The 25,818-nt window shown below is 35.7% G+C and overlaps 1 protein-coding gene and 1 pseudogene across 4 annotated transcripts in view; both read left to right on the top strand.

Moving 5' to 3' along the window:
• ODF2L (outer dense fiber of sperm tails 2 like) overlaps window positions 1-13,457 on the top strand; it is a 142,995-nt gene extending 129,538 nt beyond the window's left edge. For 3 of the 4 annotated variants that reach the window (XM_030327315.1, XM_030327317.1, XM_032594332.1), the window contains 7 exons: window positions 867-977; window positions 3,028-3,132; window positions 5,409-5,567; window positions 6,979-7,064; window positions 7,147-7,309; window positions 10,086-10,211; window positions 12,697-13,457. In XM_030327315.1, the coding sequence (XP_030183175.1) occupies window positions 867-977; window positions 3,028-3,132; window positions 5,409-5,567; window positions 6,979-7,064; window positions 7,147-7,309; window positions 10,086-10,211; window positions 12,697-12,825 (879 nt within the window). In that variant the 3' untranslated portion in view covers window positions 12,826-13,457. Of the gene's footprint in view, window positions 1-866; window positions 978-3,027; window positions 3,133-5,408; window positions 5,568-6,978; window positions 7,065-7,146; window positions 7,310-10,085; window positions 10,212-11,332; window positions 11,352-12,696 lie in introns of all 4 variants that reach the window. The other variant, XM_030327319.1, reaches the window with a different exon arrangement.
• A 10,879-nt stretch (window positions 13,458-24,336) lies between these two features.
• On the top strand, window positions 24,337-24,954 carry LOC115521848 (annotated as a pseudogene).
• The last annotated feature ends 864 nt before the right edge of the window (window positions 24,955-25,818 follow it).

Raw genomic sequence — 25,818 nt, 5'->3', positions numbered from 1 at the left:
CTTAGTAGGGGTTTTGCTATCCTAAAATCAAAATTTTAGCTGTATCTTCTGTGAAAAATTTTAAAGCTTTATTTTAAGTAAGTATATAAATATATTTTGTAAAAATAAATACAAAAAATAATATTGGGTGGAGTTAAATAGTTAATCTATTTTCTTTCTAATAATTAAACAGTTGTCTTATTACCATTATTTAGTGATCCACATTTTTCTCATTGACTTAAAAATTCAACCTTTATCATATACTAAATATAATTTTGGTGTATTTTTCTTTGTCTTTTCCATTGACTTTTAAATTCTAAAATTAAATATATATATATTATATATATATGTATATATTTACATACACATACACACACAGTAAACTTAAAAAATTTTAGTTCTTTATACATCCTAATATCTAGTAAGTACTGAGATTCTCTACCTTAGTATTTCTTTCAGAATTGTATTAGTCTTTCCCATTTATTTTTCCATATGAATTTTAAAATTAATTTTGTTATATTCCCCCTCCTCCCAACTGTTGTATTTTTGGTTGAAATTGCACTTAAAGTGTTATTGTTTTGAAAAAACTGGTATGTCACTAGTATTGAGTCTTCCCATCAAAGAACATGGTCTTTCTATTTTCCAAGTCTTTCTTTGTCAGGAAATTTTAAAAGTTTTAAAAATATATGTCTTACATAAGTCTTATTATAGTTATTCATTATTACTAACTTTTTAAACTTCTTAAATTTAAATGGTAATTTTATGCAATAAAGATAATTATGTTATTAACTTTGTTGATAAATGAGTTATGTTTTTATAACCCTGTAGCACCAGAGTATAAGTGAATTCTAATGATTTATAAAATCTATTTATATATTCTTTGCTAGACTACCCTTGCTGCTTTGAAGGATGAGGTTGTTTCTGTTGAAAATGAACTCTTAGAATTGCAAGAAGTAGAAAAACAACAGAAAGCCCTTATTGAAGTATATAAAACTCAGGTGACTATTGCATTCATTTTAATGTTAAATTTTGTAGACAGTTTAAAACACTGCATTTTTAATGATCTAAATTAAGGTGGAGCTATTATTTTGTGATAGAATATATGTCCCATCTATTTCTTAACGCCTCGTATATTTTTATAAGTAGATGATTCTGCTGATTCCTGATTCATACATTGACTGTGTATATACTGGGTATTCCTAAAAGTAGATCTAGGGGCACCTGGGTTGCTCAGTCGGTTAAGCACCCGGCTTTGGCTCAGGTCATGATCTCATAGTTTGTGAGTTCGAGCCCTGTGTCAGGCTCTGTGCTGACAGCTCAAAGCCTGGAGCCTGCTTTGGATTCTGTGTCTCCCTCTCTCTCTCTGCCCCTCCCATGCTCGTGCTCTGTCTCTCTCAAAAATAAATAAACATTAAAAAAAATTAAAAGTCAATCTAAAATTAATTACATAGGTGTAATGTAAACCTTAGGTACAATCTTGTTAAACTTAGTTATATTTATTTGTCATCTTATATATGTCATGGTATTGATGTAGAATAATGATTCCCTTCTAGGGTCATTAAAGCTCAACACTCCCTCTTTCCCAATAAAAAATGTAAAATTCTGATTTAGTCACATGAAAGACCTGGAAAAGAACATATGAAGATATATATGGAATACAGCATGTGTTCAGTGGCAATTTATAGAAAACCTTATGTTTTGGAAATGTAGTATTCAAGAAAATATGTATGAGAAGATGGGACTTATGCAGGTCCTTGAACAATGGTAACAGACTAGTCAATAAAGAGCTTGATTTTACTGGATGAGAGAGCATTTTAATTAAAGAATAATGAACTAAAGGTAAAAGCTTAAGCAGGGCATTGTGTAGATAGGTAGGAAGGAAGTACATCTGGATGGTTTAGATGGGAAAATGAAGTTGAGACATCCAGTTAGAATATTGTAGTCATGGGGCTCCTGGGTGATTCAGTTGGTTGAGTTTCTGACTCTTGGTTTCAGCTCAAATCATGATCTCAGAGTTCATGAGTTCAAGTCCTGCGTTGAGCTGCACGGTGATAGCATGGAGCCTCCTTAGGATTCTCTCCCTCTCCCTCTCTGTCTACCCCTCCCCTGCACTCTCTCTCTCTCAAAATAAATAAAAATAAACTTAAAGAATATATATTGCAGTCATGTGGAGCTTACCAGACCAGAGGTAAGATGGAGGCCATAGTGGACTGCGGGACTCATTATGGAGAATGACATCTGTATCCTCCAGCTGTGTGTTTGGCTTTAATCCCTCAGCAAGAATACTGTGCATGTTCTAGGCTCTGGGCTTTGTATGAAGTGCTTAGATTTTCTTTTTTTTTTTTTTTTTTTTTGAGCATTTTTAAATTTTGGAGTGTAAAATAATTGGTATGGAATTGGTAAAATAATTGGTATAGTTTGGATCAAATGTTCTTTTAAAAAAAAAAAACAAAAACGCATTTTATTTTGTTGTAATAAATCTGACTCTTCCCAAATAAATATGCATGTGGACATACATGTCAGCATATTTCAATTACTCCTTAGTCTTCAGATTTTTTTTTTATTATTTTTTTTTAGTTCTCCTTAAAGTTCATTGACCTGCAAGTATAGCTCTCTCTAATATTCAGTCTTAAGGGGAGAGACTAGAAGTATTGATGGGAAAAGACAGATAAGTCATAAAAGGATTGTAGTTTGGAATAGAGCACTAATCTATTCTTATATTAAAGCAGGAATAACATTAGATAAAGATACTGAGGGTATTGATAGGGAAATAATGATTTGCTTTTTATTTTACATTATAGTCTTTTTTTTTTTTTTTTTTTAACATTTATTTATTTTTGAGAGACAGATCATGATCAGGGGAGGGCCAGAAAGAGGGAGACAGAAGATCCAAAGTAGGCTCCATGCAATGAACATAAAGCCTGATGCAGGGCTCAAACTCACGAACCTTGAGATCATGACCTGATCCGAAAACAAAGAGTCAGACTGAGCCACCCAGGTGCCCTTACATTGTGGTCTTAATAATAAAATATGTTACTCTATTTTCAGATACAAAAGTTGCAAGAAGCAGCTGAAATGGTGAAAAGCAGATGTGAAAATTTGCTACATGAAAATAACCTAATAACAAAAAACAAAAATAAAAAGTTAGAGAAGGTGAGTTTGATGTTTTAAGCAATAAAATAATATTTTATTTATACGTTTTGTACTTTATGAGTACTATACCTATTCTTTCATTGTGGTTGTTTTCTCTAGTTTAGACCTAGGAATTATCTGTCTTAAATCTCTGTAGGAGTTTGTTTTCTAAAGAGATAATGTTTCTTCCAGGCTTGAAATGTTTGTATGAGTTTTTTTTTATTTTTTTACTTTTTCCTTAATATTTTGAAAACAGCATAAATGTTTAATTTTTCTGATATAAGAGCAGACTTAACATAGCTCAAAAAAAAATGGTTATCACTTAATCCCTGAGCTTCCTCAACCATAAATATGCAAACTTGAATATCTCTTGTTTTTAATCCCACCTTTTTGTTTCTGGTACTAAATCTTTTGTGTCTAAAAAGCAAAGTAAATATTCTCTGGTAAATGCAGAGAATATTTGGAGGAAAAATAATATTAAAAAAACAGCATCATTTCCCGTTGTCACCCCATTGCAACAGAATGAGGGGAAGGCCAGTGTTGGCAAGTTAGGATGTTTTTGCGAATATTTTTAACTTTTTAAATGAAACCTCATCCCTCTTTGGGTCTTGTCATGTTGTTTTGGTAAGGAAGCAGTGGAAGTCCTAGGACACTGACTCCTAGCTGGAGAGATCATGGGATGTGACCAGTCACTTCCAACTGAGTATAATAAGGTGACTATATCTGGGTTGCCCCCACATTTGGGATCGAGATGTCTGAGTGAGGCATGAGTGTGAAGAAGAGGTCAGCCAGAGTGGGCATTCTGCTGGTTAAACAGAGATAAAGATAGCCCACCTAACATGCAACTGACTACTTTCTTAGAATTACTTTTCACCTATTTTTAGCAGCATGTCTAGCATTTCATGTGTTCTGGTCTCTTTTTCTCATGAGACATACCACTGCAAAGGTCTCTTTTGCTAAGCAGCACTGTAAATAAAAAGCCTATTAAAAAAACCTGTTCAAAAGGGCAGAAGCCTGTAATTTTCAGATACCACGAGGTCACAATGTCTTCTAACTGGTATTAAACCAGAAGTCTTTTTTTTTTTTTTTTAAGAAATTTCCATTCATTTTTTTTTTTTTTAAGTTTATTTACTTTTGAGAGAGAGAGGGAACACAAGGAGGGGAGGGGCAGAGAGAGAGAGACAGCAAGAATCCCAAGCAGGATGTGCACTGTTGGCACAGAGCCTGACATGGGGCTTGAACCCATGAAATGTGAGATCATGACCTGAGCCGAAATCAAGAGTCAGACACTAACTGACTGAGCCACCCAGGTGCCCCTAGAAAAGTCATTTTTTAAGATGAGATTTTTCCTTTTCCACTGTTGACTCTCATGGTTTTCTCATGGGCTCTTAGATGTTTGGGGACCCAGAGATACACTTTGTTCTTGCTTGACCTTTTGTGATCAAGAGTGCCAGGTGATGCACGGTAGCTCTAGGTGTTCCCTGTCTCAGGGACAGAGTCTGGCTCTTGTTTTTTCCTTCCTATAAACATCCTAAATGCCATATGTCTTGTTATTTTTTCTTAATTAGCCGTGTAAGCATTTCTTAGGTTTGCTTCTTGTCACATTTCCACAAAAATGCCACAGTGAGGTACCGCACTAGCCAAAGGGATGAATGTAGATAAAATTAGGGAGACTTGCTCATAGTAACACTAAGGATGAAGTTACAGTCTACTGAGTACTGATGACATTAGCTAACTAGAAATAATATATAGTAAACCCCACCAACCTGAACAAAGATGAGTGCAGCAAGGCTGTTCTGACTAAAAGATCTGAGTTACAAGACTGAATGACAGAGAGTGACGATTACTTTAGACTGATGGCTGGGTAGTAGAAAACTACCACACTAGCTTTACTAGTAATAACTATGCCTGAGTATAAATTACAGGATTCAGGAAGTTTGCTTTCCTCAATACGTTAAACATTCTCCCTGCAGGCTAATATTATATGCATTTACTCAACAAACTTATTTTCAACTACTTTTTAAATTTTAATCCCAGTATAATTAACATACAGTGTTATATTAGTTACTCAGCAGACTTTTTGCAAACTAAATTGCAGCCCACTTTTGAGTTATAGGTTCTTAGTTGGCAGAGTCCAAGTTCATGTTTATTCGTATTTATTTGGTTGAATCATTTTGTTTAAAACCATTATACCTAGAATACTCATTGTATTACGAGCATATGTAGTATGTAAGGTAGTGAAGACATTAATGCTGAATGTGTGACCTTGCACTTATTTCCCTAATGCTCCAACTCAGATGAGAGGCCAGACGGAGTCTCATCTGAAGGAGTTAGAGCACATCCGCGATTCGGTGACGGCGGCGGAACGGAGGCTTCACGAGTGTCAGGAGAGTGTGCAGCACTACAGGGAGAGATGTGCGGACAAGGTGCACACCGTTAGGGAGCTTCAGGGCCAGGTGTCCGGCTGTCATTTTGCTGTCTTCTAGATACGTTAAAGGAATACTCTGGAGTGATTTCACCAGTTGAGGGCACTCATGTCAGGGGTTGATTTGTTTTGCTTTTTTGTTTTTTTTAACTCCCATTTAAGTCAATTTATCAGTTTATTGCAGATGCTGTAATATTTTGCAACCTATTCTTATAGTATTTTATCGTGGAAAATTGGTAACTAAAATAGCTCATTTTATTTGTATAAATCTGTATTTAGACATTTGAGAACACAGTAATAGCATGAGAGGAGCAATACTATGTTTACATATATCTTTTTGATATCATGATAAGCCAAATTATCATAATTTACTATACAAAAATTAGAATTTATTTTCATTAGAATTGTGCATCAAATTCATTTGGATTATTCTCAATTATTATTATTTTTTTTACTCCCATCAGAACAGGGATCATCAATGCCCTGTTAGTCACCACATAGCCATCTCCTTTTTTTTTTTTTTTTTTTTTTAATTAATTTATTTTGAGAGACATTATGCTCATGAGCAGGGCAGGGGAAGAGAGAGAGGGAGAGACAGAATCCACATACCATCTTCTAATTCAATACCTAGCACAGAGTAAGCTCTTACAAATATTTTTTTAATTAATTACTCTTTCAAAGAAGTATATGCAAGGAGGTAGCAAGTCTTTTTGTTTATTTGCAAAAACAACTCCCTATCTTCCAAATGTAACCGGGATTTTAATTTTGAAATGCATCCTGTTTTTAAAAAAAACATGCAAATAAAACTTTGCTAAATTTAAATTCCCGAGAAGAGATTTTTGTAGGAGAATGCCAAATCTACATAGATAACCCAAATTATAAATTAAATTATGAGAAAAAAATTATTTTCAAGGCTTCTTAAAATAAGTATAGCTTTTGAAGCAATGGGAAGAGTATTTGGTCTTGGCATGAACAAGTTGTCTTCGGTTGATTTGTTCATTTTATTTTGCTTCTCACAAATACAGTTTTCACTCATAGTTAACTTCATAGATGTTCAATTATCATTCACTATCTTGAGATGAAGCAGGAAACTGTAAGAGTAACTCTAAATATGCAACAATAGGAGATTAATGATTTTTAGTCTTCAAATTTACTTAATAAAATAAACATCCTTTTTCAACAAAGCATTGTTCAGAATGTTTTAATTGCCATCTTTCAGAAAAAACCTTCTAGTAGATGATTTCTTATGAGACAGCATAGTTTTTTTTTAAAAAAAAAAACTTAATCAGGAATTTAAGAACTTGAGTCTCTCTGTGTAGGAGTAATAATATTTAGGCCTTCTTGTTTCTTTAATGATTATTCTAACACTAAAGTACATAGATTTCTTTGGAGTTGCTTATAAAGAAAATAACCAAGAAAACTTTTTCCCCCCCTTCTTTTAGGTTGATGGAAATCATAATCTTCTAAAAAAGCTTTCTTTGGAAGAGGAAAATTATCTTATTCAGTTGAAGTGTGAAAACCTTAAACAGTAAGTATTAAATTGACTTAAAATTGGTGTTACATTTTTCTCTATACACTATAATTTTAAAATATATGTTTTCTGCAAAAAGAAAATTAGAACAGATGGATGCAGAAAATAAAGAGCTTGAAAAGAAACTGGCAAACCAAGAAGAATGTCTTAAGCACAGCAATCTTAAGTTTGAAGAGAAATCTGCAGAACATACAGCATTGGCCAGACAGCTGGAAGCTGCTTTAGAAGAAGGAAGACAAAAGGTACAGATGGCCTTTATTTAGAAACTTTTTAATTAGTTTACCGAAGAGTCGTCTTTTTAAACAGACAATATCTCATCTTACCAAACCTACAGTTATTGTTTTTATCCTGATGACAGGGTGAAGAGAGCAATTACATTTTTGTTTTTTACCTACTTTTCCCTTTTGGAGCTAAACAGCTGTATTACTGGTACAGAATTACTTCACTAGGTGAATGATGATGTGGCAGGGTAGAGGGCAGAGATGGAAAACATGGGAAGAATTCCCCCCTCCTTTTTGTTTTTGTTTTGTTTTTTTGAATAAAAAGCAGTTGTGCAAATTATCGAACATTTTGGTTAGGATCTGGTGAGGTGTAAAGCTCCACTCCCTTTTCTTTTTGCCTAATATTATTGCATAAATACATACAAGAATTAAAGAAAAATTGAATTCCAGTTAAATCCATTTGGTTTGCATTTAATAAATATCTTACTGTGTGTTGGGCACTCTGCTAGTATTCGAGATGCAAAGATGAATAAGACCTTGTTAGTTCCCAAGCTCATCGGCAGTTTCCCTGGTGTAATCAGAAACCCACATGTGGAAGGCAGAGAGAGACCGTAGAAAGAGATGCACCATTCCTGGTTGGAAAATGGCAGGTTTAATAAGCAAGGGAACCTGAGAGTTGTCTTGGACAGCCACAAGATGAGTAGATTTCCACAGCCACCTGACAGACTCTTAAGTTTATAAAGAAGCCCTTTAACTAGGTTCAGTCATGTACCCAGACAAGAAAATCTCAACGTCACATTTCATTCTCAAGGCTATTTACCTGGAGCAGCTACTGGGAGCAGGGAAGGAAAGCAAAACACATACCCCAAGGACAGGGGAGAAGGTGGGGAACCTCCAATTGCCTAGGTCCAGCTCATGGGTTACCTGGAGGTCATGTCTTTTTTACCATCTCCAACAGACCTCGCCCCAGCTCTCAGGACACTCATAGTCTAATAGGGAGATAATAGGCAAGCAGACAAACGTCATCCAGCATGTAGGTGCTACAACAGAGGGAGGGTGCAAGGTACACCAGAGGATGTCGTTAGTTTAACTGGGGGCGTTGGGAAATGATTCAGGACGGTCTTAAGGAAAAAATACATTTATCAAATGATTTGAAAATGTAATCTTGAAAGGGCATAAAGTGGTCTTTGGATTCCAACAGGCACTAGGTTTGAATTCTGGCTCTGACTGGGTTTGAATTCGGGGTGACATTACACCCTGACCCAGAGTGAGTCACTTCTCTAAACTTTTAGTTTCCTAATTAGTAAAATGGGGATGATGTGTTTCCTCATCAGATTAAATGGTGCTAAAAAGAGATCCTCTTTACCATGATGACTCTCAAATGTGTGTCTCTTCCCCAGGTTTCTCTCTCCCCTGAAATCTAGACTCAGATTTTCTGCTACTTATTTGACATCTCTACTTAACATCTCAAACTTAACATGTCCACTACCAAATTCTGAATCTTTCCCTCTAAACTCTTTTCCATCCATGTCTTTGACGAACTTGTGAATGGCAATTCCACATAAGTTAGATAAAATCTGATGTCCTTGAAGTGTGGCTCATATATTGCAAGTGTCATCTATCTATCTATCTAGATTTTTTTTAATTGTGGGAAACCAATTTAAATTGACTTTGAAAGGCACAACATTGAATGAAAACCAGGTAGCAAAATGTATTGCCAATGGTAGGAATGTAATCCAGATTTCTCAGCCCCATCAACCTTTGAGAGGAAAATAAATGCCTTTATCCTAGGTTCAGCCTAGGTAGACTTCAGAAATGGTAGGTGTTCTTAGATTCCTTCTCAGAAGTGTTGAGAGTTCCCCAGAGATGTGTCTACGTTCTCCTTTCTCTCCTGCTGCACTGGAACATGGGGCTGTCTCTAGTTCCTGCCAGGTGAGGGTGCCAGCACTGCCCTGTCACCATTGTCCACACTGAGGACATTGTCAAGGGCTCTTTCTCCTACAGCTTTACATCCTGCGAGCATCCCTCACTCACAATTGCCTTTGGAATTTGTGCAAAAGAAATTTTTGTAAATTACTTTACAATAACTTAGAACTAAATTTACAGTAGGAATATAGTTAGAGGACAGTCCTTCCCACTAGCTCCTTACTCCCGAACTAGCCCTGCCTCCACTCTTACTCTTCTGGCTCCAACCCAGAATTCTTGCAGAAAGGCTCCCACATGTCTGAATCATTGGATGAACATAGCTCAGCTAGACTTTCTGCTAAAATAAACCATCGTAGAAATAGAAAACTCAAATTCAGACCACTTTGTAAGTGAATGAATGAAAAAAGTTTCTTGTGTGTGAGTGACGTGTATACATCTCCTGCTCTGTCCCAATCTCATCCATCCAATCTGTGAGTAGCACTGGATGAGAACCTTCTATGCTCTGTCAGCACTCTAGACCCCACGGTGAATATCCATACAGTAGGATGGCAACTGGCAAGTTGGCCTCAGTAGGTTAAAAAAATACAGTATTGGGAAAAACACCTACTCAAGTCACAGAGGAGTGCAAATGTGTATACTTCTTCCATCTCAAGCTAATTTTGCAGATATTTTTAACTGCAAAGGGAAATAAGCATACTTATGCTACATGTATTTTTTCAAGATAGAACATCTTTAGACATTTTCTAATTAAGCTAATATACAGTTAATATCTGTTGAGAAAAAAGAGGTAGAGTATAACTATGTCAAGTCTTTAAGTCATACTTTAAAGAAAGCATATTTAGTTATTTTACTCTCTTAATGAAAATTATAGGTTTCTGAAGAAATAGAGAAAATGTCATCTAGAGAGAGGGCTTTACAGATTAAAATATTAGATCTGGAAACTGAGCTTAGAAAGAAAAATGAAGAACAAAGTCAACTTGTTTGCAAAATGAACAGTGTAAGTATTTGTAGGGCTTAATATATTTTCATAAAAAGTAAATTAGCATTTAACATTCTTACTGTATAGTTTAGTTAAAGTATGAAGTGAGGGGATTGCTTTACTGGTAATATTAAAAATAACAAATTATATAAATCATAAAAATTTAAGATGTCATGATTATGCCAAAGAATTATTATACTGCATCCTTGGTAGCGTCTATTACATTTCCCCAAGTCTCATCAGGCCCTTTCCTGCATATTACTTTTGCATGACGACTGTTTAATGAAAGTTACAGATATAATCTACTTAGGAATTTCTGGTATGAATTTTTCATTTTTTTAAGATACACAATTTAAACTATTATGAGTTAGATTTTGATATCTGTCTTGAGTAATGAATATTATATTTTAGAAGGTGATGAGTTTGTGTTAAGTAAATATTCAGTATTGTTATATCTGCATATGAGACGGGTGCTTTGAGCCACTCAGCCATGAAATGAGAATACCAAATTGGCCGTGTTTAATTAATCTTCTAATGTCTTTTCCTAAATATTCATGAAAGTAGTCAATTGGCATAAGGCACTATGAGAGCTAGCACTAGTCGTGACTAAATTACTTGAAAACTATCTACTTGGTTACATAGAAAATGATGATACTTTATCTTTTCTGGGAGCCGGAGACACCACGAAAACTATTTTTGTATTCCCAAGTGTCTAAAAGTTGAAAACGTGAAAGATTCAAAAGTTGAATGATTTTTGGCATGCAATTTTAGTTTCATTTTATCACCATCAAAAGTGCCATGGCAATTTAATCAGAACAAACGTTTCTCAGTTTTAATGTAGCATGGGCCTTCCCTTTATTCTAAATCTCTTTTATTTATAGATTGATTTTTTAATGTTTTTCCCACCATCAGAATTTTTGATACTATAAAATATGTGTGATTAAAGTTCTAAAAAAAATAGTAAGATAAGTTGGGTTTCTCTACAGTTTCCCAGTACTTGGTTAAAGCTTCCAAAAGAAAGAAGTTTAAGATCTGAGGTTCTGTTAAATCTGATAATTTTTACAGGAGTAAAAATCTAGAATTCTAAACATTGGTTTAGACATTACTGAAAAATGAGTCTATGTATTTTGTCCTTTCAGGGGACAGTTCCGTGGGCAGGTCAGTATTTATTTTATATACAGATCTTAGCTCCAGTTGAATTGGAAGCACCCTGAGAGCCTGTCCCATAGTTGATTATATCCTGGTGTCTTCCACAGCACCCCGCCCAGGGTAGCAGGCTTCTTCAGATTTCCTGCCCAAGTGCTTCATCTGGGGCAGAGTGGATATGCAGACCCAGGCATGGCCCCACCCCCTTAACCCAGGCCATCCTTCCTGAAGCCTGAATGTCTCTGGAGTCTAATGCATTATCCTATAATCCACAAACATTTCACATTCTACCCTACAATATAAGTGTGTTCATATTAATATTTTTCCCTCCAAACTGTTGAGTAAAACTGATGTTCTGCAAAGATTCACTATAATCATTCTACGATTTTGTGTAGCCCAGCCTCACACATTGTTTCATCCCATGCCACTTCCCTCTCCCAAGGGGCATTACTCAGTTTCAGAAGGTATCAGGTATCATTGAATACCTGATAGGAAGGAATGCAAAGATTTCTTTCTCTTTTGAAGGTGTGTACATTTTAGTTGGAAGCTAGATGGTATCTGCAACTTATCTATCTGAAGTATTTTCAGTGAACAGATCGATTTGGGAATTTGTGTGCAGCTGAATATTTTTAAAAATATATTGGGCTTTGGGGCGCCTGGGTGGCTCAGTCGGTTAAGCATCCGACTTCAGCTCAGGTCACGATCTCACGGTCCGTGAGTTCGAGCCCCGCGTCAGGCTCTGGGCTGATGGCTCGGAGCCTGGAGCCTGCTTCCGATTCTGTGTCTCCCTCTCTCTCTGCCCCTCCCCCGTTCATGCTCTGTCTCTCTCTGTCCCAAAAATAAATAAACGTTAAAAAAAAAAATTAAAAAAAAATATATTGGGCTTTGAATTTTTTCCTCAAATAAAGAACACCTATAATATTTAGAATTCTTTTTATTTTTAAAGATGTCTAAAAATGTTCATATTATAAAAACTGGAATTTTTAAGGCAGCAGAAGTCTTATGGTATAAAATAGAAATTTTTAGGCAGAGAAAATGGCAAAAACTAGTATTAAGATAGGTCATGTTAAAGGTAGTGAAAATTAATTATGATAGTTTCAATAAAATAGTATCACAGTAAAGATCAACCATGTATGTACTTTAGTCATGCTGAATTTTAAAGAAAAGTGAGCTCTAAGATAAGTAAATAATGAACATATCAGATGTTAGAATTCTCTCTTCAAAATTAAAATTGTGTATTTAATTACTGTATATATAAATTTTACATTGTGACTCTCCTTTGATATGAATGTCATTATTAATTGATCCTTTGATATGAATGCCATAATTGATTATGTTTGTTTCTTCTTTTATTTAGAAAGCACAACACCAGGAAGTATGTTTGAAAGAAATACAACATAGTCTTGAAAAGTCGGAGAATCAAAATGAGAGTATTAAGAATTATTTACAGTTTCTTAAAACTTCTTATGTAACAATGTTTGGATAAATTGTTGGATTTATTTTCTATAAGCGATAGGATTTTACTTTAAGTCTAAAACATGATTGGGTAATAAATAAACTTTAATTTACGGGTGGGAGTAGTAGAGTTTTTATGTACATTTTTAAAATATAATTTATTATCCAATTGCAACTTTAAGATATAGATGTCAGTATTCCTTTTTGCCAGATAATTTCCACTTAGCTCTAGTTTAATTTAATACTTATTTAAATGATACTGGTTTTTAGAATGGTTTTCACGTACACAAAAGAAACCAGAATCTTGTTTATAGCCACCATTTAAGTGAATTTGTAATAAAGCTAGGCCGATTATGAGCCAAATACATGATTTTGAATAACCCATATAATTTGTTTTACATTGTGGCGCTATATATATATAATCAAGGAAAATATTCTGGATATTAATTTTTAATAATGGTATAATTACACACTTTCTAAAGATTCCAAATGTCTCAATGTACTTAATACTGTTTCAAGTATGATGCGATTCTAATTTCTGTGAGGCTTTTAATATAGAATTTTAAATTATAGCTACTAAATGCCAACTGATGGTGACAGATGAAAACATGTTGTCCCGCACTGTTTCTTTATAAAGAATGGGCATTTGGGCTCTCCTGTGAATTCAGTCTCTTTTGTGTTTAATTTTTTATTAGTGATTGTCTGGCGTTATCAGTGTAAACATTCTAAAGCCCCCTGAGTTTACTAAAAGATTACAGGGGAACAACTTGTCCCACCCCTTCCTATAGACAGCTCCCTTGGGATGATCAAAATAAGCACTCTTAATGCCAGGAAGCTTTAGGATAAGGTCTTTATTATTGTGATGACATAGAAGAGATACCAAGAGCTTGTTCCCACTTTAATCCCCCACTCTATATGCCAAGGCAGGATGCTCTCAAAGGGAACCGATGTAGTCAACAAGGAATCCAGTAATAGTAGCTCCTCTCAGACAATGGCTTGAGAGCTGTTTATTCAAAGGACACTCATGTCTCAAAAGATCATTCAGAGAGGCAAATTGTCTACTACATGGTCCAGCCTCTGGACAGAGGAGTCTCCCCGAGATGTTTTATCCTCTTCTCTGACCAGAAATGCAATTCTGCTTTTCTCCGGTCTCCCTCAGTCCTAAGACTGCCGTATGGTCTACAGGAGTTACTTGCCAATGACCCGACTGCTCGATAGTATTTTTCTTAAAATACCACAACACAGTAATTTCAGGACCTGGCCACATTTTTTGCCCAACAATTGCTAACAACATTAAAGTTGCCTTTTTTTTTTTTTTTTAAATCATAGTACTTTTGCTAAAACGCATACTTACCCTTTGTGGTCCTTTCTTCACCTCCTAAAGCAAAGGGAGCTTTAAGAAATGCTCACATGAAAGGAAACTAAGGTTCCTGAGTATGGTTCACTAGACTACGAGCTCACTAGACTGTGAGCTCTTACTCAGATTTTTATTCCAGCCACTAGACAATAGCTGGTGTATAGTAAATGCTCAGGTGATGTTTGTGGATAGACAGATGGATGTTGAAAGAGAAAGGTATTCATATTCCTGTTTTACATTTGAAAAAAATGTAAGTATAGAAGGATTAAGTACCGTGGCTGTGGTATAAAACTCTTAACTTTTAAAGTTGGCAGCTGAGCTCAACTCTTCTGATTCTGAAGTTAAGGTTCTACGTACGGTGCTGTTTTCCTGTCGCAAGCAATGGTGGCAGCAGCAGCACGGCTATTATTCACCGAGTGTTTGCTATGTGCCAGACAAAGCTCCCGGTGCCGAGCATGTACTAGCTCATTGAATCTTTACATTTAACACGTAGGTGCTATTGACTCCATTTATTTTTCAGGAAACCAAAACACAAAAAGGTTTCTTGCCCAAGATCACAGAGCTAGTAAGTGACAGGCATCCAGAGTCTCTTCTGCTCTTAACTATGACCATACTACCTTCATATACGTGTCATAAATAAAAGTAAGGGTTTCTTTTAACAATCATGCATTTACCTTATCTATGAATATTTTCTTTTTATTATACTTCTAATTTTTACCAAAGTAGTTTGGGTATATAACATTTAAAAATTAGTACCTCCAGGGGCACCTGGGTGGCTCAGTCAAGTAAACGTCCAACTCTTGATTTCAACTCAGGTAATGATCTCAGAGTTTGTGAATTTGAGCCCTGCATCAGGCTCTGTGCTGACAGTGCGGAGGCTGCTTGGGATCTTCTTTCTCCCCCTTCTGTCCCTCCCCGCTAATGCTCTTGCACGCTCTCTCTCTCACTCTCTCAAAAATAAGTAAAAAAAAAAAAAAAAAAAATAGCACTTGCAATGTTTCAGATAGACTGTGGAAGGAAATGACTACAGTGGAGTCTCTGAGGCTGGTCCTAAGATGCTAGTGACAAAAGACAACAGGAAGCTTGCCAGACCCTAGAAGAACAACATTAGTAGTCTTTGTGCTTAATGTTTCCATGTGATGCATTAAGTATAGACGTTGGGCTCTACTCGTGTGTGAACCAAACCCAGCATTAGGGAGGCCTGGAGTCAGTGCTCTGGTGTCCCTAAGCAGCACCTCTACTTCCAGCTTTCCACCATCCCACAAAGTCCTTGTCCCACAGTGCTGACAGCCTAGCAGGGTTTCCTCTTTATCCTTGATATTCAGGGACTCAAGACTTTCTTGAATGCTAAAAGTTGTTTTCCATTATTTATGTGATTATTACCTCTCCACATGTTCCTTTCCTCCTCCTTGTTTTGTCTCCTGGATCTGATCTCTGCACGACTTGCCTTTTCCCTTGGGGTCTGTCACAGGGTTTCTTGTGAGGTATTTCCACCTGACTTTTCTGACCACTAATGTGGTTCTCAAGGGCAGTCATTCTCTTTCTGTTGGATATTGAATTTCTAATTAATAAATCATGTTTTTTAGTTCCTGAAAGTACTGGGTTTTGTTTTTTTGTTTTTTGTGCTGTAATTCCATTATATTTTCATTAAAATTCCCATCTGTTTCTTCCATTGGTTCTATTACAGAAGGAATCTCAAGTTTCTGTCCTGCTGGCCATCTTTCTTTCCAAACCCCATAAGTGAGTTTTAATTTTCCTCGCCTACTCATGGTGGTGGTTCCCTCAATACCTGCCAGCAGGCCACCATGCGCATTTCTTGGGCAGTGGCAAACCAGGTGGTGAAAGGTGGATGGCTTCAGTTCTTATGGCCTGAGACCTGCTACTCTCTGCTGAAGGGCTGTGAAAAACCATTCTTCTCCCAGATGTTTTCAGTCACGAGCATCAGTTCTCCTCAACTACCAACATTGGAAGCACTTTGCTCCACAGAAGAGCCCACTTCAAGGTGTTCAGGGCTTAGCAAGTTGCACCAGACAACAAGCGAAAGTTCCCTTTGGAGGGGAACCACCGGCGGTGTGTGCACCTAATGTAAGGCAACTTGAAGAATGAATTCGATCTGTATCTGCTGGCTTGAGATTTGTTCATAGTTTTTATTTTTATAAAATGTTTAACCTTAAGACTGACAGAATTATGTATTTGGTATGATTCACTTTCCATAATCAAGTATCTCTATTTGTGAATGAGTTCATATATGTTGGTATGAGCATGGAGGAAGGTGTAGAGAAGCCTACATGCCTTGGTAGGGATGGAGGAAATAGTAATAAGTTTTCACTATTCCAATGAGATTGAACTACTTTCAATTTTGGCTAATCAAATAAAAAATTTTGAAGGTTGAAGGACAGGCATGCTAGGGAGTGGAAGAGTAGGACTGGTAGGAGGTTGAAGAGTAGGACTGGTCTGAGAATGAAATACTGGAATTGGATTTTCATAGGTGGAATAGTTTGGGACAAGGAAAAAGGGAGAAGTTTGCTTGAGGTGGAGTGGAGGTCACCGGAGCACAGGATGCTGTGTAACTGAGAAGGCATAGACGTTGAAGCCATCTAGAACGCGGAAGGGATTGGGGTAGAGCTGAAGAGCAAGCATCCCGGTTAAATGTGGGCAGATGAGTAGGTCACTGTGATAAGGAGTGGATGTTTTAAGACTCTCCTGGTGGTTTTGGTTGCATTTAGAATAAAATCCAAAGTCCTCAACCTGACCCTTAAGGTCTTGCATGTTCTGGCCCTCATGTCCATGGCCTCAAGGCTCTACCCACTTCCTCACCCTCTCCAGCACTCTCCTCCTCACCCTCTATGCCCAGTTGCACTTGGTTTCCCTGAAGACCAACTTCACTCCTTTTTTTTCTTTTGAAATACTCTTTCTCCTACTTTGGCCTGACTAGATCCCCTTCATTTTCTCATATAGCTTCCTACTCTTTTCTTTCATAATTGGCATTTTTTTATTTGTTTGGCCATTTTGCATTTGTCTCACTGGATTTTAAAGGTTGTTAAATCTAAGTACATATTTGTACACTAAGTACATATTTGTTGGATGGATAGGTAGGTGGAGGGATGGTGATACTGCCATTACTTCTGAACTTCAAGGTAGGAGGAGGGGTATGGAAATTACAGAGTCCAGAAGAATGAATAGCATTCTCTCTTGCAGTCTGCAGGGGAAGCAGTTTCCTGGGTGAGGCGGCAGGTTTCCTTTCATGTGCAGGTGGAGTCTGAAGAGACTCAGGATGCAGACCTTGTTTATAATGTGTCCCATAGGCTACAGTGGCCAATGGGAGGGAGTTGGGAGTAAGTCAGGGAGGTGGAATAGGTTGCTTCAGGTAGTTTGAAGAGGAATGTTTTTTTTATTTTAATAAAAATTAATAAAAATCCCATATGTTGTCTTCTTTTCTTCTGATACTACTGAATTTGGATAGTTGCTTAAGTGCTAGATATAACTTACTGTTTTTGATTTATTTAACATTACAACTGTTGTGGTGCTTTTCAATAACACTTCCACAAGAGAAGAAAATATTAAAAATAAATAAAAAATATTTTCCTTAAAATTTAAGATTTTCTTAAAATTGGAAAGTTCAGGTCAGGCATATTAAAAAATTAAGTATCTTGCTTCTTTCTCTGGCATGGCTTGGGGTGGGGTTAGAGGGAAGAAGGACTGTTATAAGCGCTCCATATCGTTTGTTATTAGATAGAGTTAATATTGACAACGCGCTAAGCTTTAAACCAGAAAAATTAAAACTGTGATTAGCTGTCATACTTTATTTTGTTTTATTTTTATTTTAGAGAGACAGCGTGTGCAAGCCAGGGAGAGGGGCAGAGGGAGAGAGAGAGAGTCTTACGCAGACTCCCAAGTTTAACGTGGAGCCTGGAGCGGGGTTAATCCCATGACTCTGGGATATGACCTGAGCTGAAACCAAGAGTGAGACGCTCAACTGACTGAGCCACCCAGGTGCCTCTTGCTGTCATATGTTATTTTAAATAAATATTTAATTACAAACTGTGACCACTTTTTGCAAGCTTAAAGTCACTTTAAGCTTTATCACTTAAGCTTAAAGTCACTTAAAGCTTTATCACTTAAAAAAATCTATTTTTTTAAAAGAACAGAATAGAAAGGGCATCTGAATCTAATATGGTAAGGCATATTAGAATGATAATTTCATTTGTGTAATTAATGGTAACTAAAACTTCTTGAATGTCACCTGAATACTATCTAAAACTTTTTTATATTTAAAATATTTTGTTTTATTTCTACAGATGAGCACAGTTAATTCTTTAAAACTTCATACATTTTCATTTCCGTGCCAAGAGCCTAACTTGAGTTTTAGTATTTTGAACTTGGCTTATTGAGAATTCTATTTTAGCCTTTCTGATAGTGTTCATCAAGTTAAAATAAGAGATAAGAATTTTAATTTTAAATGAGTTGACTCCTATTAAACCTAACCTCAAGCCTAACCCTTGAGAATATAGTAGACACAAAGATTTCTATACTTTTCTTTTTCCTGCTCAACATATAAACGGGTCTTACAAATTAATAAAATGCAAATGTCCATCAGATAAAATGGCCAAAGGATAAAAACAGACAAGTCATAAGAAATACCAATGGCCAACAAATATGTTTACAGGATGTTCAGATTTAGTCATAAAGAAATGTAAATGAAAACAAATCTCATCTTTCCCTACATTAATTTTAAAGAGGTTATTCCTAGTTTTGAAAAGATGGGGTAAAATGAGAATTCTCACATGGTACTCGTGGGACTTACTGTTCCATTTATCTCTGGAGATACCATAATATATTAATTATTGCTCCACTGTTGGATAGTTATGTTGTCTGCATGTTTTCTTTGTTACAAACTCTTCTGCAGTGAATTTCATCATGCATCTAATTCTTACTTTAGGATAAATGCCTAGATATGAATTATAGTATCAAATGCCATGAAAAATTTCCCAGTTCTTGAAACACAATTGTTTATGCCATTTGCTACAGTAACTTGCAACTTAGGCATTTATTCTAAGGTAATAATTAGATGCTGGAGGGAACTATTTCTGTTATGCCACTCTCTTGCTTAGCCAATGCCTGGCACCTAGTAAGAACACTTAAATATTGTCATTCGACATTCAAATGAACAGCAATGTTGTCAAGCCATCTTTCAATTTTAGTTAAAACTGTAAAGTGGGAATGTGAATATGCTCTGAAAATTACAAGGAGTTTTGAAATTGTAAATATTAATATTCATAATTTTAGAAGTGCTATACTTTTGTTTCTAATATTTAGTTGATGCCAGTTCAAGTAATACCTGAAGCTGTTTATTTTCCTACATGTCTATTTATTTGATACTCATTTGCATTAATTTTTTTTTTTTAGTTTAAATAATCTCTACACCCAAGTGGGGCTTGAACTCACATCTCTGAGATTAAGAGTCACATGCTTTTCCAACTGAGCCAGCCAGGTAGCCCGATTTTAAATTTTTTTTATCTTGTTAAAAGTCAAGTTAGGAGGCATCTGGGTGGCTCAGTCAGTTAAGCATCCAACTCTTGATTTTGGCTCAGGTCGTGATCTCATGGTTTGTGGCATCGAGCCTTGCATGGGGCTCTGCCCTAACAGTGTGAAACCAGGGTTTCCTTCTCTCCCTCTCTCTCTGACCCTCCCACACTCACGCATGCATTCTCTCTCTCTCTCTCTCTCTCTCTCTCTCTGTCTCTCTCTCAAAATAAATAATAAACTTAAAAAAAATGAGTAGATGTCACCCATTCTTTTAAAAAAAAGTCAAGTTAGGTTGTAGTTAGTATACAATGAATTCTGGATTCAAATCTTTGTTGGAGATAGACATATAAAATATTTTTGACTAAGTGAGTTATTTTTTTACTTTCTTCATTCTGAGTTTTTGTAGTGTTTGTTTATTTATTTTGAGAGAGAGGGAGAGAGAGGCGGGGAGGGGCAGAGAGTGAGGGAGAGATAATCCCAAGCAGGCTCCATGCTCAGCATGGACCCCAAGGTGGGGCATTGATCTCCTGAAACGTGAGATCCTGACCTGAGCTGAAATCAAGAATTGGATCCTTAACCAAGTGAGTCACCCAGCACCCCCATCTTTACTATTTGAGAATATTGTATATCCTTTCCCTTCGAATTTTTAGAAAAATCTCTCAGTAATGTTTTATAGTTTCAATTAAATGCCTTGCCCATATTTTTTTAGGCCTAGGTATTTGATTTTTTGATCTTCCTATCCATAGTATTATTTTTTAAATTTTATTTTTATATATATGTTGTGACATAGCAACAGTTCATTTTTATATGCTTACCTTATATTCATTCATTCATATTGATGAAATTTAATTCTAATAGTTTATATGTTCTTTTGGATTTTTTTTGTATACAATCGTATCATTTACAAATAAAGACTCATATTTCTCCTTTCTAATCATATGCCTTTCTCTTATCTTTCTTCCTTAGTACACTGGATAGGACTTCCTATACAATTTTAAATAGAGATAATGACAGCAGATACTATTTTCTTCTTTGAAATCTTAGGGAATAGCTTTCACTAATTCATTAAGTATGCTGTTTTCTGTGGGTTATTGTAGATAGATTATCAGATTAAGAAATGCCTTTCTATTCGTAGTTTGCTAAGGGTTTTAATTATGTGAATGAATATTGGATTTTATGAATTGCTATTTTAATATATTTTTCAAAATAACTATATGATTTCTTCTTTTTGGTTAATAGTGTTAATTAGATTAATTGATTTCAAATATTAAACCATCTTTGCACTTCTGAAAAAAAACCCATTTGTTCTTCCTATATTATCTTTTTTGTATATTGCTGGATTAAACTAATTTGCTAATATTTTGTTCATGATTTTTACCTCTGTTCATGTGAGAGCTTGGTCTGTTATTTTTTTTTTTTCCTTAAAAACATTCTTGTCAGTTTTAGTTATGGGGGCAGTGTCCTAAAGCAGGCAGGCAATTTTCTCTATCTCCCTGAATAATATTAAGTTTGTGAAGAGTAAAGGTATATAAAAATCTCCCATCATTATTGTATATTTTTCTATTCCTCATTTTAATTCTGTCAGTGTTTCCTGTATCTATTTTGACCTATGTTTGTTGCATACAGATTTAGAATTGGGATGTTTTCCTATGAGTTGACTCCTTTTATCATTATTAAATGTCTTTATCTCTAATAATGCTTCTTGCCTTAAAGTATGTTGTCTGATATTAGTATAGGTATGCCAGCTTTCATTGGTTAGCGTTTGCATAGACAATTGACCCTTGAACAACATAAGCTTGAACTGCATGGGTCCACAGGTATTTTTTTTTCAATAAATAAAGTACTGTAAATGTATTTTCTCTTCCTTATGATTTTCTTAATATTTTCTTTTGTCTATTTTATTGTACAAATACATTATATTATACATAATACATATGACATACAAAATATGTGTTGACTATTTACATTATTGGTAAGGCTTTCAGTCAACAGTAGGCTATAGTTAAGATTTGGGGGAGTCAAAAATTATACATGAATTTTGGACTGTGCAGGGGGTCAGTGCCCCTAACCTGCATGTTATTCAAGGGTCAACTGTATATCTTTTTCCATCCTATTATTCCCAACCTTTCTATAGCTTTATATTTTATTTTGTATACCACAAAATATATTCTGTTTGTTTGCTTGCAGCCTTTTCAGTTTGACAATCCTCATTTATATATTTTAGCCTATTTATATTTAATTTTTAACATAATTAGATTTAATGGTCTTTTTTCTTTTTCTATTCGATCCATTTTTTCCCTAATATTTCTATGACATTTTCTCTCTCCTTTTTTCAAGGTTTTATTTAGATTCTAGTTAGTTAACATACAGTGTAATAACAGTTTCAGTTGTACAATAATAGTTATTGAACACTTCCATACAACACCCAGTGTTCATCTCAACAAATGCATTCCTTAATCCCCATCACCTATTTCACCATTCCCCACCCACTTCCTTGAATTTGTTCTCTATAGTTAAGAATCTGTTTCTTGGTTTGCCTCCCTCTCTGTTTTTTTTTTCCCCTTTGCTCATTTGTTTTGTTTCTTAAATTTGATTTATGAGTGAAATTATATGGTATAATATAATTCTTCCTCTGACTGCATCTAGCACTATACTCTCTAGTTCTATCCATGTCATTGCAAATGGCCAGATTTCATTCTTTTTTATGGCTGAATAATATTCCATTGTATGTGTACATCACATCTTCTTTATCCATTCATCAACTGATGGACACTTGGGCTGCTTCCATATTTTGGCCATTGTAAATAATGCTACTGTAAACATAGGGGTGCGTGTTTCCCTTTGAACTAGTGTTTTCCTATTCTTTTGGTAAATCCAGTAGTGGAATTACTGTATCGTATAGTAATTCTATTTTTAATTTTTTGAGAAACCTCCATACTGTTTTCCAGAGTGGCTGCACCAGTTTGCATTCCCACCAATGGTGCAAGAGGGTTCCCCTTTCTCTACATTTTCGCCAACACCTGTTGTTTCTTGTGTTGTTGATTTTAGCCATTCTGACAGGTGTGAGGTGATATCTCATTGTAGTTTTGATTTGTATTTCCCTGATGATAAGTGATGTTGAGCATCCTTTCATGTGTCTGTTGGTCATCTATATTTCTTCATTGAAGAAATGTCTGTTAATGTCTTCTGCCCTTTCTTAATTGGATTATTTGGGTTTTCTTGGTGTTGAGTTGTAGAACTTACTTATATATTTTGGGGGCTTAGCCTTTATTGGGTAGGTCATTTGCAAGTATCTTCTCCCATTTAGTAGGTTATCTTTTAGTTTTATTGACTGTTTCCTTTGCTGTGCAGAAGCTTTTAATTTTGGTGTAGTCCCAATAGTTTATTTTTGCTTTTGTTTGTCTTGATTCAAAAGACATATCTAGAGAGATGTTGTTATAGCTGATGTCAGAGAAATTATTGCCTGTGCTGACTTCTAGGAGTTTCATGGCTTCAGGTCTCAGATTTATGTCCTTAATCCATTTTGAGTTTATTTTTGTGGATTCTGTAAGAAAGTGGTCCAGTTTCATTCCTTTTCACGTAGCTGTCCAATTTTCCCAGTACTATTTGTTGAAGAGACTATCTTTTTCCAATTGGACATTTTTTCCTGCTTTGTTGAAGATTAATTGACCATGTACTTGTGGGCTCCTTTCTGGGTTTTCTATTCTGTTCCATTGACCTATAGGTCTATTTTTGTGCCAGTACCATACTGTTTTGATCACTACAGATTTCTTTGTGATATAACTTGAAGTCTGGAATTGTGATGCTTTCAGCTTTGCTTTTCTTTTTCAAGATTGCTTTGGCTATTCAGTGTCTTTTGTGGTGCCATACAAATTTGAGGATTATTTGCTATAGCTATGTGAAAAAAATTGTTGGTATTTTGATAGGGGTTGCATTAAATGTGTATGTTGCTTGGGGTGCCTGGATGGTTCAGTCGGTTGGGCGTCTGACTTTGGCTCAGGTCATGATCTCACAGTTTGTGAGTTTGAGCCCTGCATTGGGCTCTGTGCTGACAGCTCAGAGCCTGGAGCCTGCTTCAGATTCTGTGTCTCCCTCTCTGTCTTCCCCTCCCTGACTCATACTCTGTCTTTCTCTCTCTCTCCAAAATAAATAAATTAAAACAAAAAATTAACAAAACGTGTATGTTGCTTTGGGTAGTTTTGACATTAACAATGTTTGTTCTTCCATTCCATGACCATAGAATGTCTCTCCATTTCTTCATGTCATTTTTAATTTTTTTCATCAGTGTATCATAGTTTTCAGAATACAGATCTTTCACCTCTGGTTAGTTTTATTCCTAGGTATATTATTGTTTTTGATACAATTGTAAATGGGATTGAGTCCTTAATTTCTCTTTCTGCTGCTTCATTATTGGTGTGTAGAAATGCAAACAGATTTCTGTACATTGATTTTATATCCTGTGACTTACTGAATTCATGCATCAGTTCAAACAATTTTTTGATGGAGTCTTTCAGATTTTCTGTATAGAGTGTGATGTCATCTAAAAACAGTGAAAGTCTCATTTTTTCCTTGCCATTTTGGATGCCTTTTATTTCTTTTTGTTTTCTGATATGCTGCAGCTAGGACTTCCAGTACTATGTTAAAAAATAGTAGTGAGAGCTCTTTCCCTCAGCAGCCTGAGGTGATCTCTGAAAATGGTTCACTATTCACTTGACCCAGAAAACCCGACAAAATCATGCAAATCAAGAGGTTCAAATTTTTGTGTTCACTTTAAGAACACATGGGAAACTGCTCAGGCCATCAAGGGTATGCATATCCAAAAAGCCACCAAGTATCTGAAAATGTCACTTCGCAGAAGCAATGTGTGCCATTCTGATGCTACAATGGTGGAATTGGTAGGTGTGCCCAGGCCAAACAGTGGGGCAGGACACAGGGTCTGTGGCCCAAAAAGAAGTGCTGAATATTTACTGCACATGTTTAAAAATGCAGAGAGTAATGCTGAACTTAAGGGTTTAGATGTAGATTCCCGGTCATTGAGCACATCCAGGTGAACAAAGCCCCAAAAATGCGGCATAGAACCTACAGGGCTCAAGTTCAGATTAACCCATACATGAGTTCTCCCTGTCACATTGAGATGATCTTTACTGAAAAAGAGCAGATTGTTCCTAAACCAGAAGAGGAGGTTGCACAGAAGAAAAAGATATCCCAGAAGAAACTGAAGAAACAAAAACTGATGGCCCGGGAGTAAATTCTGCATAAAATACGTGCAAATAAAAGTAAAAACAGAAAACAAAACAAAACAAAAAAATAGTGGTGAGAGTGGACATCCCTGTCTTGTTCCTGACCATAAAAGAACAGGTCTCAGTTTTTCCCCATTGAGTATGATATTAGCTGTGGGTTTTTCAAAGTGACCTTTATTATGCTGAGGTAGTTCCTTCTAAACCTACTTTGTTAAGGGTTTTTATCATGATTGGATGTTGTACTTTGTCAAGTGCTTTTTCTGCATAACAGAAAATGATTATCAATTGAGATAATCATATGGTTCTTATTCTTTGTTTTATTGATGTGATATATCACGTTGATTGATTTGTGAATATTGAACCACATTTGCAACACAGGAATAAATCCCACTTGATTGCGGTGAATGATTTTTTAAAATATATTGTTGCATTTGGTTAGGTAGTATTTTATTGAGAATTTTTGCATCTATGTTTATCAGGGATATTGGTCTATAGTTCTCTTTTTTAGTGGAGTTTTTATCTGGTTTTCATATCAGGGTAATGCTGGCCTCACAGAATGAGTTTGAAAGTTCTCCTTCCTCTTCTAGTTTTTGGAATAGTTTGGTATGGGGTGGGACACCTGGGGGGCTCAGTCGGTTAAGCATCCGACCCTTGACTTTGGCTTATGTCATGATCTCATGGTTAGTGAGATCAAGCCCCACATCAGGCTCTGTACTGACAGTGTGGAGCCTGCTTGGGATTCTCTCTCTCCCTCTCTCTCTCTCTCTCTCTCTCTGCCTCCCCGCCCCCAACATGCTCGCATGCTCTCTCTCTCTCTCTCAATAAAAATAAATAAATAAATAAATAAATAAATAAAGAAAGAAAGAAAGAAAGAAAGAATAGGTATTAACTCTTTAAATGT

This window comes from Lynx canadensis, chromosome C1 (assembly GCF_007474595.2).
Source record: "Lynx canadensis isolate LIC74 chromosome C1, mLynCan4.pri.v2, whole genome shotgun sequence".
Classification (NCBI taxonomy): domain Eukaryota; kingdom Metazoa; phylum Chordata; class Mammalia; order Carnivora; family Felidae; genus Lynx; species Lynx canadensis.
The sequence above is the reverse complement of the archived record's forward strand: the minus strand, read 5'-3'. Positions and strand labels throughout refer to the sequence as shown.